General features: G+C 31.9%; 2 protein-coding genes across 2 annotated transcripts; one reads left to right on the plus strand and one right to left on the minus strand.

Annotated features, from left to right (window-relative positions):
• Positions 1-1159: 1159 nt before the first annotated feature.
• On the minus strand, positions 1160-5313 carry LOC108457737 (translocon-associated protein subunit alpha-like). Its single transcript, XM_017756846.2, has 8 exons — positions 5042-5313; positions 4228-4389; positions 4088-4138; positions 3815-3903; positions 2591-2668; positions 2283-2486; positions 1884-1955; positions 1160-1658 (listed from the first exon to the last, which is right to left on the minus strand). The coding sequence occupies exons 1-8, from the start codon at positions 5106-5108 to the stop codon at positions 1611-1613; spliced, it is 771 nt and encodes a 256-aa protein (XP_017612335.1). The 5' UTR covers positions 5109-5313; the 3' UTR covers positions 1160-1610.
• Positions 5314-12455: 7142 nt separating this feature from the next.
• LOC108457660 (triosephosphate isomerase, chloroplastic) lies at positions 12456-16502 on the plus strand. Its single transcript, XM_017756722.2, has 9 exons — positions 12456-12757; positions 13116-13142; positions 14080-14149; positions 14363-14486; positions 14811-14895; positions 14967-15099; positions 15220-15393; positions 15968-16050; positions 16156-16502. The coding sequence occupies exons 1-9, from the start codon at positions 12587-12589 to the stop codon at positions 16210-16212; spliced, it is 924 nt and encodes a 307-aa protein (XP_017612211.1). The 5' UTR covers positions 12456-12586; the 3' UTR covers positions 16213-16502.
• The last annotated feature ends 3188 nt before the right edge of the window (positions 16503-19690 follow it).

The following is a 19690-nucleotide window of genomic DNA, read 5'->3' on the forward strand; positions in this document are numbered from 1 at the left end:
AATATATACTTGATAGTAAATATTAAAAATCTTGAAGTGAGACTGACCACATATTTTAAAATTTAAGTTGATATTAATATTTATAAATTTTAAATAATTAATAATAATTGGACGAAGGAAGTCTAGTGACTAGTCTTTTGAGTTTTGACTTATAGATCTGCCCCTTAAGGGGGTTTTAATGTATGACTAATATAATGCCGCAAAGTTAGGTGATAAGAAAAAGAATTTCTTTTAGCCCAACTTATTGTCTAATTCAATACAAATAAATCAATATATTTCAAAAAAAAAATAATATATTTGGAATTTAGATAAGGCTTAGTGACATGGATAAATCTAGAAATTGTTTTAGGAGGAATTAGAGATGAATAATAAATTATTAAAGGGTTAAGATGTAATTTTACTATTATAATAATATGTAATTTTATAAAAAATTTAAGGGATTAAATGACAAAACTACTATTTTAGAAGAATTAAGGCCAGTGTCTATTTTCATTATCTTCGTCCCGATAGAACTTAAATACAGAATAATCTAAAAGAGAATCTAGATCAGACATTTGTATCGGATGATATTCGAATCTAGACCACGGACTTCAACCTTACCAACTATGACACATTATTCGTATGTGTATAAGTTGGAATGGTACTAAAGTTGAAAATTATGTGTTATGATTGCACCTATCTTTGGGGTTGCTTTTTTTGCCTACATGAGGGAATCCTTGATAGAGAGAGCTTCGGGCAGTATTCGGATATAAGGTGGGGATTGTTTTGGTACTTTTGCTTCGTAGGGTTCACGGTTGATTTCACAACATGATTTAATTTGCCTGATTTGAATGATTTTTCTAAAATAAAATAATAACTTTTTGCTGTTTCGGCATAAGTATATTGCTTTTTTTTTTTTTTTGATTTAGAATTAGATGGAATTGATTTTAAATTTAAATCTATTTCTAATTTAAATTTAAAAAGGTTCAAACCGTTTCGAATTCAATTTAAGACTTGCTTTTTCGGATCAATTCAAATCCATTTGACTTTGAAATGAACTTAATTTTGAATCAAATTAAGTTAAAGTTCAATAGGTTCTTATTTGTTAATTTTTTTATCACTAAATTGATTGTGAAATTTAGGTTCAAATTCCAAATTCGATATTTGATCACTAAAAATGTAAGTTAAAAAATCAACATGTTTAAACCTGAAATCGATTACAAAAGAAACATAACAAGGGAATTTAATGTATACTTCCCAATAGCAGTGAAAACGTGACAGCAGCTGTGACCAAGATTTCTAACACACCACCACCACACTGATAATACTTATGTTTAACCCAGAAACCAAAAATCCGAAATCCGATGAACAAAGAAACCGAGAAAAAAAAAAAGGGGTAAAATTAGTCCTGCCTCGTATCACAGTTAGTTTCGCTTCTAAAAGCCTCGATTTAAGCATCCTCAAGAAAAGATGTAGTGAAAACCGAAAAAGTTCAAATGCTACAACAGCAAAGGTATATATGTCTATTTTCCTGGCCTAATTCTCAGAACTACCTCCGCCCTCACTTACAATTTTTCCAAATGCCTTGGCAAGAGTTACAATAGCCCGACTTTAGCGATCACTTTTCTCGTCTACTTCTTCTTCTTTGATTTGGAAGCCGACTGAGTGTAAGCAGTTCCCTGAAAATTATGACGACCAAAACCAGAAAATTGTCAGTAACACTCCTATAGAGATCATTATTTGATGAAGTCCCATGGTGAACTCATGAATAACCTCAATCATATCCATTGAATAAACAGATAACGAGCTCTTGGGGACGAAAGTAGTGAAAAGAAAATCTAGCTAAAATAGAAAGAATGGGAAGTGATGATGATGATGATGTGATGCAGAAGCCAAGACATAACCTGAAGCCATTCATCCAGTGAAGCATCGGGAGCCCTGGTCCCAACTTCCACCTTTGGAGCCCTCTTAGTTTTCTAGCAAAATAAATAAGTCAAAACAAATTAGCTTTATTCTACAAAAAGAAGCAAAAAACACATAAAGTAACACTGCAAATTAAAGCTTTCTTCAATTTAAGAACAAAATATCACGGATATTTAACATTTTCACAGCAAAACAGCTTGCTGAAAACTTGAAATAGGTCATGAATGCTAGAAACCTAGAGCAATGTTGATTTCCTTACATGTATGCATGAATGTGCTCTTTTAATTTCTATCAGCAAAAGCCTTGTTAGATCGATCTTATAATAACTGGATACTGCAGCGAATTAATATAACAATAGCAAGGTAGCACAACTACAATACCTTGGTGATACGCTGAAATTGACCATGAAGCCACAAACCAAGGAGAACAAGAAGTGCAATCCCAAGGGTAACAAGGAAAACGGACTCAACACTGAGGAAACCACCAGCCTCAACAACTTCAATGGTACCATTATAGAATGTACTTTGGTATGGTTGCTGATCAATATCATAGATAATCGAACCCACAAGATCAAAAGTTCCAGGCTGCAGCAAAATTCTGGATGTGTAAGCTCTACTGCAAGACTGTAATTCTCACAGAGAATTTATATACAGTACCAAGGCATAAATCTCACAGAGTAATCATTTACCTGTAAGAACTTGCTAACAGCAAATACGTAAGGGAAAGTAGCTTGAACTGAAGGGGGTACAGTAGCATTGTTGAAAGCCTACATTAACACAGACACATTCAGTTCCAGAATCTACAAGGAAACATCACAAGGCAGCTTTCATGCAACAACATAAGCTGTAAAACTCCAAAATTACAAGGAGCATGACCAACTTTGTACCAACAGAGAGCCTTGAGATCTTTTTCAAATAAAGCGGCAAAGTTTTGATAATGAAGTAGGCAAAAAAAAAAAAAAAAAAAACAGCGCAGCATTATTATTGCAAAACAACCAGTTAGAACATGAATGCCTTACATGCTCAATTTCATATCTGAAAATCATTGTAAGGTCTACAATTAAAAGTTAAAGATACAGCAAAATCTACACTAGTACCAAACCCTCTGCTAAAGTTTCTTAAACTGAGATATATAACTTCTCAGTGCAAGTTCAACATCCCTCCACCATATTAACAAGCACTGGTTAAAATAATTGACTCTACTATAAGACTATAACTGTTATAGCCTATTAGTGAGGGAAGCAGTTACAAATGAAACACAAACTAGTGTCGCAATGCATAAAACTCAGATTATTGACCATATGTTTGACAATGGATATTTAAAACATCCAATAAGACACCATATCAACATGAGAACATGCATGTTTCAATGCTCTTGGGGTTAAGCTGGCTTGTCAAGCTTCAAGTAATGAAGGCTGAAATAGAGAATAACTCTTTAGTTATTATTAGGTATCTTATAGGCAATGATCTAGCAGTATGAAGCTTGGGGCACCTAATAACTGAAATTAAAACCCTTTGTGTGCTAGCTTTGCTAGGTTAGGAAGAGATAATGTTTCTACTTGGTGGCAACAACCACTGAATAGTACTGGTCACTGGCTTTGTCCTGATGATGGTATTATTAATAAATGACCATACAACCGCACTCTTTTTCCACTCTTCATTTAGAATAGTGGTTTTTTAGTGGGGCACATTTTTCATTAAAAAACCAGTGAATGCTAAATTGTATTTTATAAAACAAACTCATTGAATGATTAATTTTATTTATAAAAACTAAAGGGCTAGATACTAAATTATGCAAAGCTCTTCAGTTAGGAAATAATAGAAATTAATCAAAATGAAAACTGAACTAACTAATGAATCAGGAGTATTTGAAAATGTTAAACCAGAACAATATCAAGAAATTCTATGATTACCGCTGCTGTAAGATTTTGAACAAGCATACGGTGATCAAAAGGAAGATGAACACTGGCTTTGATAGCAATGACATTCACAGGTGACTCCCCTGCAATTTAAAGAAGTAAGCTATGCATAAGATTGAAGGAAACCTCACATGGCTAACAGAAAAGACTAAGCATTTAAGCATAGTCAACTACGGAAAGATAAACTGTGTGTTGCTATCTCAACACAGTAAAAACAAACTTCATTGTAAAATATATATCAGCAAAGAAGTGAAGGCAAATTATTACCAATATTTTCCATCCCAACGAGGAGCTCAGTCTGTTCTCCAGCAAGAACCACTGTCCAAGATTAGCCAAAAAAACAATACACATCACTCTCAAAATCATAAAACATTGAAATCAGAGATGCGGCTCCAAAAAGTTCTTACATTTGGCACTATTTTTGGGGAAAACGCAAACAGTTTTAACTTCAGGAGCTGAACTGTAATTAGGATCACCAAAATCCTGAACATCCTCCCCAACAATACCGAGATCACCTCCTTCAACAGCTTCTGCAACATCTGCCTCTGCTTCTGATTGACACCTAGCAACTATCACAGAAAAGAAAACCCATGTGAAGCCATAATTTTAAAACAAAATGAAAATTTATTTATTTATTTAGTAATTTACCAAAAAAAAATTAAAAAGTAAACAAAATTAATACAACAAACGGATCCGACATCCGGAAATAACTGCTTTAATAATGTTATTGAAAAGGACACCAAACTCCAAAGTACTTGCCAAGGCCCTAGTACTCTTTCCTTTCATTTTCCAAGAGCAAACCTAAACTGTATTTCTAAAACAGCCACTAAAATGCCAGTAAGAACAGATATCAAGAAGATACCTAAGCTTCTTTCAAAAAAATTCAATCGAACTTTCATAACCACCGCCATGCAACGCAACAATGAATTTAAAAACAAAGAAATCACTTCAAAATGTCACTATCAAATCATAAATCTAGAAAAAAAAAACCAATCTCACATGGAAGTTAAAAAAAAAAAGCGAAAGAAAAAAGGAAAACGAATCGAATTGCTTCTCATTTAAACAGATCAAAGCAATCGCAGTAAGCAACTAAGCATTAAATCCAAAAAGCAACATAGAAACTCCACAAAATGAAACGAATCGGTAAGCATAAATACCTAATTATAGATCTTAAATATAACAAAACAAGTAAAAACAGATCAAGAAAAAAAAATTACAAACCTTGAAGGAAAGGAGATGCGAGGAAGAGGAGAGCAAAGAAGAAAACGCTGAAATTTTTCATCGCCATTTCAGAGATTTTTTTTTTTTCCGTCAAATGAGAAATAAGAAAAATAAATTAATCGGTGTTAGAAACGACAAATAGATGAAGGAGGGACCGCGGGTTTTAATCCAACGGCTATAAATGACAGAGAGCTCGGCCGAACGAACATTCTCCGTTGGATCTTTGGTCAATTGTGTGCTTTTAAATAATATACAACTACTTCTCCACCACCCTTTTGTTCATTTGCGCTTGCAGAAAAATCAAATATAGCACGACGCCGTTTTAGTGCTGACTTATTTTTCATTTATAATTTATTTTTTTATTATAGATAAAATTGAGATTTAAATATCTTGATATTTTAGGTTGAAATATCATAATTTATGAATTTATTTTAGGTTTCAATTATTTTTATAATTTTTAAATAAAATGTAAAATGAGTTTTAAATCATTCCTTTAACTGAATTGATGTTAAGTTAATTGTATTTTAAATTATTAAAATTATTATTACTAAATTATTATGGTAAAAAATTTTGTTTAGCAAATGTATTTATAAAATTTTATATTAAATACAAAAGAAGGTTTAGTTAAAATGGTAATAGATTTGATCATGGGTTGGATTGGATTGGATTCGGTCGGATTGATATAAAATTTTAGATTCGGGTTCGATTGATTCGAAAAATGGGTCTAAATTTTTTTCCAAATCCAGTCTAGATAAAAAATACTAAACTTGAGTTCGATCCGGCCCTCCCGTATTAAAAAATTTTATATATTTTTATATAAAAATAAATATAAAAAATATAATACATCAAATACTTTAAAATTATTAAAATAAATGTTTTTCAACAAATGTATTATAGTTGCAACTTAGCAAACAAATATTTCCAAAGTAATAGCAAAATTAATACTAAAACAAGAGTTATACAATATCCAAATAATAACACAAAATAGTACCAATATAATAGCAAAATTGCAGCAAAAAAGAAATAGAAAAAATTTAGCCAGATTTAGACCGACTCGGGCAAAAAAAAATCTTACTCGAGGCTCGACCAATTTTGAAAATGGGCTTTATTTTTTGTCCAAGCCTATTTTTCGAGCCTATATTTTTCTTAAATCCTCCCACTTTTCAAGTGGACCTTCGAGCCTAGGTGGATGGCTCAACTCATGATCAGATCTAAATGGTAAGTTTGGATGTATGTGATCATCTTGACAAACTTTGTCGAGGATTTATCCAAGGTTCTACTTTTGACACGAGGAGAGTGAAACTTGTAAATTGGGATACTACTTGCTTATCGTTGGATTGAAAGAAATGCTCGACAAGAATTTGGTGTTGCTTGCGAAACTTGAATGAAGGTTGGTTACAAAAGTTGAAAATTTAGTGGCGCTACTTTGTAAGGTCTAATTTAGAAATGCTTCTCAAAAATATTTTTTAGACAAAAGCATTTCTAAACAATGTGTTTTTTAGATAAAAATTATTTCTCCCAAATCAAAAATTGGTCAAAAAATATTTTTTTCAGAAGCTGAAAATTTTAACTTCTCGCCAAAAATGCTTTTAATAAACATTTCTAAATTAGGCCTAAATCAAACTAGAATTTGTTTGAGGTTGAATCCTCTCCTCAATCCTATCACTTAAAGTTTAGTGTCTTAGCATGTAGGACATTTACACAATCTTTCTGATTTCGATATGTGCAGCATTTGTGGTATAGATCGGGAGAGCGTGTTGTATGTCTTAAGGGACTAGTGGATGGCCAAATATGTTTGGAGAAATCTGTTAGGAACTGATCTATATTCCTTACTCTTTTCTTTAACAATTGACGAATGTTGGAAGTTCAACTTGGTTGATTGCAGGTACAAACTGGTTGGACATTGCAGCTAGCCAGTGTTCTTTGCAACCGTTTGCTGGGGAGTCTAGAGGTGGTGAAATGAGTTAGTGACATTGAACAATCGATTGCCGGTGGATGTTAAAATGAAGTTAACATATCACAACTTGAATGAAAAACAAGTTATGGTGGTTGTTGGTTTATGCAAAGTTCAAAAGGAGGTGCTTCTTGGTTGGGAGAAACTAGCTGCGAGTTGGATGAAATTGAATACCGATGGCAAGAATAAAGTTGCAGGTGCTGGTGAAGGGGATATTGCTCTCTTCTAACAAGCCTTGTATACCCCAATTATTGAGGGGATATTGATCACGATTAGAGGTGTGCATGGGCCGGGTTACTCGGCCCGGCCCGAGGGCCCGCTCATAAATTGAGAGGGTTCGGGTAAAAATATAGACCTGAAATATGGGTTTGGGCAAAAAAACGAGGTCCGTTTAGAAAACGGGTCGGGCCTCGAGTAAACTTTTTTAGCCCGGCCCAAATTATATACTAAATATATATATTTTTATTTTTAATCACATTTACATTTAATTTTCAATTTTAATATAGCCACTTTTTATTATATTTTCAAATTGTGTATTATTTTAAGAATTGTTTTAGTCTCATTTTTTATTTGTTTTTTGTTTTAATATTTTTTATATTTTTAAATATATTTAATTTATTATATTTTAATTTTTTTATTTAATGAAATAAACTAAAAAAAATAACATGGGCCGGGTCGAGCCGGGTTTGGACAAATTTTTAGGCTCATATTTCGGGCCGGGCCAAGTCGAGGCCTAGAAAACGGGCCTAAAATTTTGTTTGGGCCCAGCCCGGCCCATGCACACCTCTAATCACGATTCCTTATCTTTATTTTTTTTGATACAATACTCAGAATTCCCCATAACTCTTTTCCAATGCGTTTCAACAGTCTCGAAGCCACACAACAGTCTCGAAGCCACATACTCTTGCACTAGCAACAATATCGATACCAACTTAGTTAAAACTCAATTAACTTATAAAGCTCATTTTTGTTGGCCTTAATTTACTATTATCTTATTAAAAAGAAAAAGAGAACTAATCTGCGTTTGAATTTAAGCTTTAATCGTTTTGATACTAGAATTATCCTTATTTAAATTATTTAACATATTAGGAATAATATTAATTTTTTTTAAATTAGTTTAATTGGTTGAAATATAAATTTTGTTTCTTGATGATATAATATTTGGTCGTTGAATTTGGTAACTAGGTTCATCTTGGTATTTATATATATTTTTGTTTAATTTGGTACTTGAACTTGATAACTAGGTTCATCTGGGTACCTAATCTTGAAAAATATAAAAGTTCAATGATGCAACATAATCTCAAAGTGTCACATTCGGTATTTTAATAATTGAACAAGTGGTTGAGCAGGTTAGACTATCGGTTCCAGATTCAATCGGTTTAATTGATTCGATTGCTTGACAAACAATAATTAAAAATTCAAAATATCTAGATATATTCAAAAAAAATTGTCAAATTGGTTCAACCTATTTAATTGTCAATTTTTGTCTCGGTTTTTGATTTTTACTAATTTCAAGTAATTTTCGAGTCAATCAATTCAAGCCCTTTGTTCGACCTATTATATCGGTCAGTTCTAAATCCGTCCAATTCGGTCATGTTCTAGTAAAATTGGTCATATCATCAAATCTTGAAAAAATCCCAATTCAAGGACTAAAATTGATCTAGTTGCTAAGTTCAATAATCAAAGTAGACCCAAAAAAGTACAGATACCAAAATAGACTTACTTACTATGTTCAGGTGTCAAAATTATAATATCCTTTTGTTTCTTTAGTTGAATGAATATAAGGTAATAGTACTATTTTACTAATTAATTTTTTAATTACAAATAAAATAAATAAAATTATAAAATTATACTAAGAGTGAAAGCTATGAAAATAGAGAAAAAAAATGAAACAAAACAATAATGTATAAAATGTTAAAATTTATTAACTAATAAATAATTAAATAATAAAACCTATTTATATTAACTAATTAATTAAAAATAAAGGCAATACAATTTTATCACACATATATATTTGTGGAAACCACACAGTACTAAACAATAAATTATTGATTTGAACGTAGTAAATGATAACGAAATCATACATTGCTATTGATAATGTAAGATAACTTGATCCAAATGTTATATAAGGCTATATTTGATAAATTGAAAAATTAAGTGTGGCATTTAAGTTATAATGTCCGTTTGAATATAATTTAATTATTTGATGAAAGATAATATAATCTTAAATGAAATAGAAATAATAAAAATAATTGAATTTATTCTCTATATCTATTTATCATTTTCTGTATTTTTAGTAGTTTTCATAGTGGGTTATCAAATGTGTTTAAAAAATTAAGTTGCTGAAAATATTAATTAGGCATAATATTTTATTTGACCCTCCACTTTATAAAGAAGTTATTTTAGTCATTCATTTAATTTTTCGCTTTTTTTAACAATTGAACTTGCATTATTTGTTTAATCACCTTAATATAAATGGAAAAGTTAATATCTTTTAACTTTGCTAACGTGGCGTATGCCACATCAACAATTAATTTTTAAAATAAAAATTATAAAATTAAAATTAAACTTTAAAATTACTAAAAACATAAATTTTATTTAATCATAAAAATTATAATAATATTCTATGCTTTTTAGAATTTTAAAAAATAATTAATTGCTGACGTGGCATATATATCTATATAGATGTCATGTCTAGAAAGTTAATAAATATTATTTTTCCATCTATCTCAATGTCTTTTGACAAAAATTATTAGTTTAGGGTTAAAATGATTTTATTTTTATAAAGTTAGAAAGTCAAATAAATTATTATACCTTATAATTATTTATCTAATTATAATTGAATAAAATTTTTCAATTCCCATTAAATTCCTAAAATAAAAGTGTAAAAAGTAAATCTTATATTTTGACAAAGTATAAGGACCAAGAGCAAAATTAGACCTTAATATTATGAAGTTTAAATGTACGGTCATTGTCACTACAGATTCAGGGAAGATTCAGATCAGTTTCTTCATCTCACATTATTCATCACTTGTGTTAAACCACGTGGCAGGATTATACTATGGTAGGTTCAAAGATAGCCAAAGAAAATCTAGCCAGCACAACTGAAACGACATCGTTTGTCCCTTAGCCATTATCAACTCCTCGTAGGGCAAAGTCAGGGACATTTATGGAAAACGGAACCACCATGTTCAGATAAATGTCAACCCCAGCGGTCCTCATTCGCGTGACAACACGCTACTTTTGGTTAATATGTAGTTTACTCCCTAAATTTATCTAAAATTATTTAGTTGGTACCTAATTTTTTTTGTACCTATTTGGTAACTGAATTTCTATTCCATCACACGCATTGTCCCAATTTATTAAATAGAGTTAATTTTTAAGTGTTAACATATAGTCTCCCCTTAAATTAGTCTAAACGTATATAGTTGGTATCTGAACTTTTCAAAGGAGTACCTAATTGGTACTTGAACTTGTCCAAAAAGTTTTACTTTTTAAATTGATGAGTTAATACATAGTTTCTACTCAGAATGTGTCCAAAAGTACTTAGTTGATACCTGAACATGTATTTCGTCACCCAGGTTGGTACTTTCGCACTAACATCGTTAGTTTATGCTAACGTGACACTAATGACAAATCTTATAGCAACACGTGGTAGCCTTTTAAGCTTGAACTTGAATATATACAAGCTTAATCGAGCTCAAGTGCGAAATTTGATAAACGAGCTTAATCAAGCTCAATCTTACAAATAGATGTTCAATCAAGTTCAAACTGAGTTTTGAACTCCAAATTTCAAGTCAAGATTAAGCTTACCCATTTTTTAACTTAGCTTGGCTCAACTACACCTCGAGTTTTAACCTTTTTCGTTTGAGTAAACTACACCCGAGATTACTTAACTATTAGTAAGTTTAAGTTTTGCTCACTAAACTTAAAAAAATTACAAAATGGTCACTGAACTATTCAAAAGTTTTCATTTAAGTTACTGAGCTATTAAAATCATTGATGTATGGCCTTCTCTATTCACGCTGCATTGCCTACACCAATCAAAAGCTCTTCTTCCCCTTCTATTCTATAGTTCATTTTTTCTTCCTTCATGAAATAACTTTGAATGTCATAAACCTACGAACCAAAATCTAAATAACTTTTTTTCTAATCTCCGACACTAACTGTCAAATCGACTTGGATCTAAGGTATGTTCATCTATTCGTTGATGGGTACTGATCACTATACTTGGGGTTCAATAGTTCAATGACTTAAATAAAAACTTCCGAATAGTTCAACAACTTAAATGAAAACTTACGAATAGTTTAGTGACCATTTTGTAATTTTTTAAAGATAAATGATCAAAACATAAATATATTAATAGTTTAATGACATGGGTATAGTTTATCTTTTTCATTTTTAATGTTGCAGAACGTGCATTGACGTTTCCCAAAAACCGCGTGACTAAAACTGATCTCAGTCCTCGACAAGCCTGCGATTAAAGGCTATTTTACCAAACTAACCCCAAAAAATTTAATATTTACAAAAATGACTTAGGTTCAAAAACAATCACCAAAATGACCTAAAATGAACAGTAGAATGGGGTTTTGGCCTTCTAATGGCCGACACCACATCGTATTTTGGTCCAATGATTGCTTGATGATTATGTCAAGCTTTAAAAAATTGATTTTTTTGGTTTTGGCCTTCCAATAGCCGGCACCAGAGTATTTTTTTTTAAATCATATCATACTAGTATAAAAAAATGAGTATTTAAAAAAAGAAATTGGTGCTGACCTGTCAATGGCCGGCACCAGGTACGAGTATTTATTTTTTATTTTTTTGTTTTGGCCTTCTAATGGTTGACACTAGTACAATTTTTTTTTAAATCTCGTACCTGGTGCCGACCATTGACAGGCCAGCACCAAAATTTTTTTTTTTAAATACTCATGCTGGTGCCAGCCATTAGAAGGCCAAAACAAAAAAAAATTAAAATCTCGTACCTAATGCCGGCCATTGATAGGCCAGCACCAATTTTTTTTTTTAAATACTTATGTTGGTGTCGACCATTAGAAGGCCAAAAAAAAAATTAAAATCTCGTACTTTGTGCTAGCCATTGACAGGCCAGCACCAAAAGAATTTGATTTTTTTCTTATTAATGTCGGCCATTGACAGGCCAGCACCAAAGATTTTTTTTAAATAGTTGTATTTTTTTATACTTGTATGATATTATTTAAAAAAAAATCCTGGTGTCAGCCATTGGAAGGCTAAAATAAAAAATAATAATTTTTTAAAGCCTGACACAATCATCAGGCAATCATGGGGCAAAAATACGAGGTGGTGCCGACCATTAGAAGGCCAAAACCCTATTCTACTGTTTATTTCAGGTCATTTTGGTGATTGTTTTTAATCCTAGGCTATTTTTGTAAATATTAATTTTTTTTGGGTCAGTTTGGTAAAATACCCACGATTAAACCATTAAACATAAAACATAAATCCTAAGCAAACGGTCGCAACCTCACCCTCACTTCACTTTACTAACCAACAGCCACCACCACATACCCTTCTGAAACCTCACCCGCACCAAACTCCAGAACCAGCCTCCGTTATCAATGGCGATGATATCTACATATTGCCCACATTTCAACGGACTTCGCCGATCATCTCCCAAGCTCGACAGTTCTCAATCTCAATCTTTCCTTCAACACATCAACTCTCAGCTTCGCCTCGCTTCGTCTCGTAAACCTTGCAGAGCTGTTACTGCCATGGCCGGTTCCGGAAAGGTAAAGATAAACTGTTACTTGATTTGAAGGCTCTAGAGTTAACCCACCAACCCCCTTTTTTTTAGTACATTTTTAGCCATTTTTATGACTTCGGTAGGTTTTCTAGTTTTGATGTCTGTCAGTCAATACTTAGCAATTAAAAGGAAAAAAAGGGAAAGTTTTAGATGCTGAATCTAGAAATGAATTGCTGATATTTGTTGGGATTTTGTCTCTTTGTTTAGGTAGTGTATTAAGCATTAAGCTTTAAGCAAGAGGGTTTTCACAATGATATTTGCCAACTTCACTTTTTTTCTTTTGGGGGTCTTTTATTAATGCTTTTGGTAAGTACTGACCTTTCTATTTTTTCTTGCACTTGCAGTTCTTTGTTGGGGGTAACTGGAAATGTGTAAGTACCCTTGTCTCACAGATATGGTGTTAGTCTTTGTTCTCTATATTTGTTCTTGGTTTTCTTCTATTGTTAGCTCTTTGTGCCAAATATGGTGCACTACACTCAATGATTCCGTTAGCATCTCCGTTTACTCCGTTTACAATAGTAATGAAGTCCTTTTAGAGTTTTCTTTGTGGTTGTTTGATGTGGAATCTTTCTTGCTAATGTCATTTAATTGTGTTGAGGATCGGTTGGCTCCTTCAGGAGAAGTCTTTGAAGTGTTGTCCCTTGGGAGGTTTTTGTCCCCAGCCTCCATGGAGAGCCAGCATGCTGTAAGCAGCTGCCCTAAGGGCCTGGTTCATGGAGGGGGGCACCTTGACTGTACGCCCACCAAGGTGACCCGAGCATCTCACCCTTGGTAGGGTTTGAACCCCTGACGTATGGCATATAGGTCGCCTTGGTGGGGGTCCAGTCGGCTGCCCAGTGGACAACACTACGAAGACTTCTCATGAAGGAGCGGACCGACCCTCAACAAAATGATACTTATCACTTTGGTTTTTGTTATGACATTAGTGTGAAGTTGACTCTTGCAAGTATTTTGTTCTCATGGTGGTTCTGGTTACTACCCTCCCCCATTTTGATTTATTTTATCATTGCAATTATTATAAATTGAAATGATCTCCTGCTGCTGTTAATTTTGTGCCTGTTCAAGTGATCTATACCTTTCAAAAGTTTCTCAGCCTTTTCTTTTTCAGACTTCAGATTCTTCAAGTTCGTCATGCCCTGCTAACCCCTTTTCCGAAAGTACTATTGCAATTTTTTCCGCCAATACGATTTCACACTCTATTAGTTGTTATGCCGGGATCTTTTTTATTATGGAACAACTCATGTATGTCTATTTGTTTCATTCTCTAGTTCTATTTCCTTCACTGATGATGTTATTTTCTTCGTATAGAATGGAACAAAAGACTCCATCACAAAGCTTGTTTCTGACTTGAACAGCGCAAAGTTGGAGACTGATGTTGGTAATTTAGTGCCTTAAATCTTGCAATTTTTGTATGGAACTTGGCTTAGGGTTTATATATGCAAATGGCTAAAAGATATACAAAATTTTATCGGTTTCATATGTGATCCTTGATAAATTATGGAACTTGGATCGGTTTTGTATTTATCAGTTTTCATCAGTATATCATGTTAAATGTTATGAACATTGCTAATAATTCATTACTGTTTGACAGATGTTGTTGTGTCACCTCCCTTTGTTTATCTCGATCAAGTGACAGCTTCATTAACCAGTCGAATTGAGGTATCTGCTCAGAACTCTTGGATTGGGAAAGGTGGGGCTTTTACCGGAGAAATCAGGTTAGCTAACTTTTTCTTGATGAGCTAAACATGTTAATTCTTCATTATTTCGTACCCGAGGGTCTGAAAATTTATTGTATTTTGCCGTATTACTTCATTGGTACTGACATATGGTCCTCATTTCACTCTGCATTTCTTGTAAGTAGGCCTTTAAGTTTTGGGACATCTGTTATTTCATTTGATCTGTTTCCAAACATAGTGGAAGCTAATTCGTGTTTTGTTTTTTAGTTATGGACATCTTTGTTTGCATGTGCCATACTGTTTGATTGAGTTACTTCAAATCTATCCACGTCTTTAATATGATTCATCTGATTATTTCTGTAGTGTGGAGCAATTGAAAGATATTGGCTGCAAGTGGGTCATTCTTGGGCATTCTGAACGCAGACATATTATTGGTGAAGATGATCAGGTAAAAGCTTATGTGCTTAATGTTCTTCTGAGGTGTTAAAGGACTTACCAGAGATTTGTTGTTGTCTTCAGTTTATAGGAAAGAAAGCTGCTTACGCTTTGAACGAGGGTCTCGGAGTAATAGCTTGTATTGGTGAATTACTAGAAGAAAGAGAAGCAGGCAAAACTTTCGATGTGTGTTTCCGGCAACTGAAGGCTTTTGCTGGTAATCTTTCGTGTCCTCTTTTTGATTTTTGTTACTTTTTTCCTCATGAATTACTTAGGTTATCTTGTAAATGTAGAGGAAAGGATCGTGGCCTAACTCTAATGGTTCCATCATTTGCAGATGTTGTACCCAGTTGGGACAATATAGTTATTGCTTATGAGCCTGTATGGGCCATCGGGACTGGCAAAGTGGCTACACCCCAACAAGCTCAGGAAGTGCATGTAGCTGTCCGTGATTGGCTTAAAAAGAACGTGTCTGAGGAAGTTGCATCTAAAACACGTATCATATATGGAGGTAACTCAGATACTATACCATTCTTATATACATGTATTTGTGGTTTATGATATGAGAGAGGCATTCTAGGATCGTGTAGGTATGACACATGTTCCCCTTGGGTAAAAGTACTAGAGGCTTTTATATTTGGAGTCAAGTTGCATTTTGCCGTTTTTACTAAAAAATGGGCAAATTAGCCCTTTGTATATTGAATCAAAGAGCAAACTAGTCATTCTGTTAAAAATTCCATCCATTTCTACTGTTAAAAATTGGTCCCTGTACGTCAACACGAGGTACATATGATACATCACATGTAACTGTATGATTAATTTGTCAGCTACATCAGTTTTTAACAGAAGAAATGGATGAAATTTTAATAGAAATGTCCAGTTTGCTCTTTAATTGAACATACAGAGATTAATTTGCCCATTTTTTGAGTAAAGGGGGTAAAATGTAATCTAATTCCTAATACAAAGATCTCTATGATACTTTTACTGTTCCCTTGCTATGATATTAGTACAGGGGACGGTCTATAAGAAGATAGTACTGTAACACATGAAAAAACTTGTAAGAACATACTATCTCTTTTTGGCAGGGTCCGTTAATGGAAGCAACTGTGCTGAGCTCGCAAAGCAGGAAGATATCGACGGGTTTCTCGTAGGTGGCGCTTCCTTGAAGGTATTATTCACTCTGTTCCATTATTAATAAAACGTACTGAAATATTATTCGGTTATTCGGTTATGGCATTGCTGACGACCGGATTCAAAATATTTGTTGTTGCAGGGGCCGGAATTTGCTACAATTGTCAACTCTGTAACATCCAAAAAGGTGGCTGCCTAAATATATATGAAGCTGATTGAAAGTAAGAAATAAAGGACCAAAATAAAGAAGCTATTTGAGGTTGAAGCTCATGTGACCCCCATGGAGTTTTTTGATTACTTATTGAGTTCCATTTTCCCGGAAAATGATAGGAAAAAATGAATTGTGGTGTTGTGAAATAAGTTGAAATTCTCGTTGTAACACTTTCTAAATGATCCATGGAAACAAATTGAGGTTGTAACCTATACACGACCATATACTTGAACTTAAATAATTTATCTCTTGCAGTAAAGGTATGCACATTTTCATCATTCTTTTTGGGTAAATTCCTTAGTTAGTCATCCAACTTTTAAGGCTTTATCATTTTGGGATCAAAATGAAATTTTTTTAATTTCGTTACTCAAATTTTAAGGTACTTTCACTAAATCTTTAACGATTGTTAATTGTATACATCACACCTTTGTTTTGGTAACTCAAAATCTAGGTCATTTTATTTTAGTCACCTAAAAATATAATTTTTTTAAAATTATTGATTGGGTTAAAAAGTATTAAAATTAAAATGAAAAAATGGTAGATATTAAAATAATGTACTAAAAAATTGTCAAATTGTTCTTGTTGAAAGTTTTATTTTTATTTTAATATTGAAATTTGAATTCCAAAACATCGAAAAAATTTATCCATAAATAGTGTCATTTGTTCCTATAATAATGAAATTAATTAAAATAAACTCCTTAAATTTTAGATTTTATTTTATGCTTTCAAATTAAAATAAATTTTAGATTTTATTTTTTAATAAATCAAATTGAACTATTTCTTAAGTCTCTCGTTACTTCAATACGTGAGAGAATTCAATTTAATTCAACAGTAATAAAATAAATATATTATCTCGTCAACATATCCTACTCCAACAGGAGTTGGATAACTCGATCTCATTCTCTAAATTTATAATGATAAAAAATATATACATGCTTGATTTCATATAAATCAATTTTGCTCAAAACTCAATTCAATATTAATACAAGCTCTTTATTTTCGTTTTCATCACATAACAATTATTGTTATATTAAACATTGATAATGACGGTAGAACGATCGTAAAGTAATAAGAAAAAGAAAAATAAAAACCACGATAGAGGAGAAAAAATTCACTAATGTTAAAAAACTAATGATACCAATATCAAATTTTTTCGTTCTAATCAAAGTCAATTAGTAAAAATGTAATTCTATATGAATCTACTTGTGCTTCCCTTGTTTTTTAACACTATATTTATTTTTCAATAAATGACGATATTCGAATCACTTAAAATCTAACCGTTATAATCCCCCATCAAACATTTTTATCCAAATCAATTCATTTGACAAATTCATCCAATTCTATTCGCAGCCGTGGGACATATTTAGAGGCCCGACAACATCAAACAATCACATGGCTTTGGTCACTCTAATCGAAAGGACCAGCAGGGGTTAACCGATAATGTCAGACAAAACAGACGGCCGTACATTGGAAAACCCTTCCTGACCTGAAAAACCTCCCTTACCTCTTCTGTTCTACTTTTGGGTTATTTATTTATTTATTTATGTGTTTCTCTTCTAATTTTCAGACACCTGCCATGGCTGATGTATGTGGATTAAAATCATTGTTTAGGGCATGGCACGGCATGGCATGGCACCAACAACATTGGACTACAATGTGGATTCTGGGATTAAATTTTGAGAGATTAGTAAAATTTAATAAATTTTTAAAAAATTAAGATTAAAGAATTAATTAAAATTTTATAAGATTAATGAGAATTTTAAAATTTGAGAGGTTTAATTAAATATTTTTAAATATTTTGAAGGAAAATTTTTCAAAATTTTGGTGCCTTAGGCACCCAAAAAGATCCGCCGCTAACTAGAGAGCTAATGCTTGATAATTCATAATTAAGTTAATTTATGAATTAATCAGAGTCAATTCGATTAAAAAATTAATTTTTTAATAAATATATAATTACATTATCATGATTGCATTTTATCTTTTCAAAATTTTTTATAATAAAACTTATACATTTAAATATAGAACACAATGAAATCTAAATATTTAATTTTATGTAAATTTTAATGAATATATTTATTATATATTGTTTTTTTTGTGAATTACAAGAACAGGACAAAGCCTAAAATAATAAACGCGACAAGTGTGACTTAAACTCAAACCACATCTGGGACGATAAATATTCTAACCATTATGTCATCATATGAGATTCTAAGTAATTTAATATTTGTAATACTAATAACTTTGTATAAGGTTTGAGATAAAATAATATAATATTAAAATGAAAAAAATATTAAAAGATTGGAAGGCTTAAATTGAATTATAAGCATATAATCCTTCACTCGAACCCATGACATGAGTTGTAGGGTGAACACTTTTGGTCAATGAGCCAACAACGCTGTTCAAGTTATCAATATTTGGATACATGTAAATTCGTCAATTAGGTGAATTGAGTTGATTTAACGTCGTATAGATTAGAAATGGGTTAGTTCAAGTTTAAAATATTTGAATTATTTATGTTCGGATTATTTCGGTTATGAATTGTTCTGAGTTTTAATTATTCGAATTTGAGACTCGATTCTTTTTAAGTTCAATTATTATAAAATCATTTTAAGTTTGAATCATTTCAGATTACTTATTTAGATCTTTTATTTCAGATTATTGTTAAATTTTATAATTGCAAAATTTCTATTGGAAAATTGACTAGTGATCAACTAAATTGAATTTAACTTGGTATAAAAATTGATAAATCTACATATAGCTACTTCACATCCGCCCAAATCTGGATGACCTAATACTAGATTGACGTCGGGCACCAATTCGCAGTGGATAGCAGCTGCCTGCCATTGCCACGTTTAACTGGATAATATAACAATATTCATAACCACATGCATCCGTCGACCGATTGGCTGGCTCAACCATCCCCCAATTAAGGTCTTCAAAAAATCATCATATATTTGTTATTATTTTTACCATTTACACCCATTATTTATTTATTTTTAATTTCATTAGTATAAAGACAATATTATTATAAGTATATAATAAGTACAAATTATAAGTATGAATATATGTCCTATTAATTATAATGTAATATTCAACTAATACACAGCACATCACATAAATAATTTGACAAAAGTTAGACTAGTTAAAAAAAATCAGGCAAAATCCATGCAAGGCATACCCGTGAGGTAATTAGAGGGAGACCTATTATTTATAAATATTACCAATAAGTGTGGGATGCAATAATGAGGTATATTGCATTCTCAAGAAAGGAATGTATATTTGAATTTTAAAGATAATTTTTGTCTCAAACCCTAAATATGAAATATATATATATAAAAACATTTAAAATACTGAAAAAGAGGAAGAAAAAAAAAAGCTGCTCAAACCCTTCAGCATGCATGTAATGCGTATGGGACGCAGTTTAATGTGTATAATTTTATATACCGTTAATAAAATTATTCGATCA

Source organism: Gossypium arboreum, chromosome 4 (genome assembly GCF_025698485.1).
Source record: "Gossypium arboreum isolate Shixiya-1 chromosome 4, ASM2569848v2, whole genome shotgun sequence".
Lineage (NCBI taxonomy): Eukaryota > Viridiplantae > Streptophyta > Magnoliopsida > Malvales > Malvaceae > Gossypium > Gossypium arboreum.

Excerpts from the sequence above, each read along its gene's own strand:
- LOC108457660 (XM_017756722.2), top strand. The coding sequence starts at position 12,587 with ATGGCGATGATATCTACATATTGCCCACATTTCAACGGACTTCGCCGA. Across the intron at positions 15,100-15,219 it reads GCAACTGAAGGCTTTTGCTG|ATGTTGTACCCAGTTGGGAC; the intron begins GTAATCTTTCGT and ends CATCATTTGCAG. Across the intron at positions 15,394-15,967 it reads AACACGTATCATATATGGAG|GGTCCGTTAATGGAAGCAAC; the intron begins GTAACTCAGATA and ends TCTTTTTGGCAG.
- LOC108457737 (XM_017756846.2), bottom strand. The coding sequence starts at position 5,108 with ATGGCGATGAAAAATTTCAGCGTTTTCTTCTTTGCTCTCCTCTTCCTC. Across the intron at positions 2,669-3,814 it reads TTCAAAATCTTACAGCAGCG|GCTTTCAACAATGCTACTGT; the intron begins GTAATCATAGAA and ends GTGTTAATGTAG. Across the intron at positions 2,487-2,590 it reads CTGTTAGCAAGTTCTTACAG|CCTGGAACTTTTGATCTTGT; the intron begins GTAAATGATTAC and ends ATTTTGCTGCAG.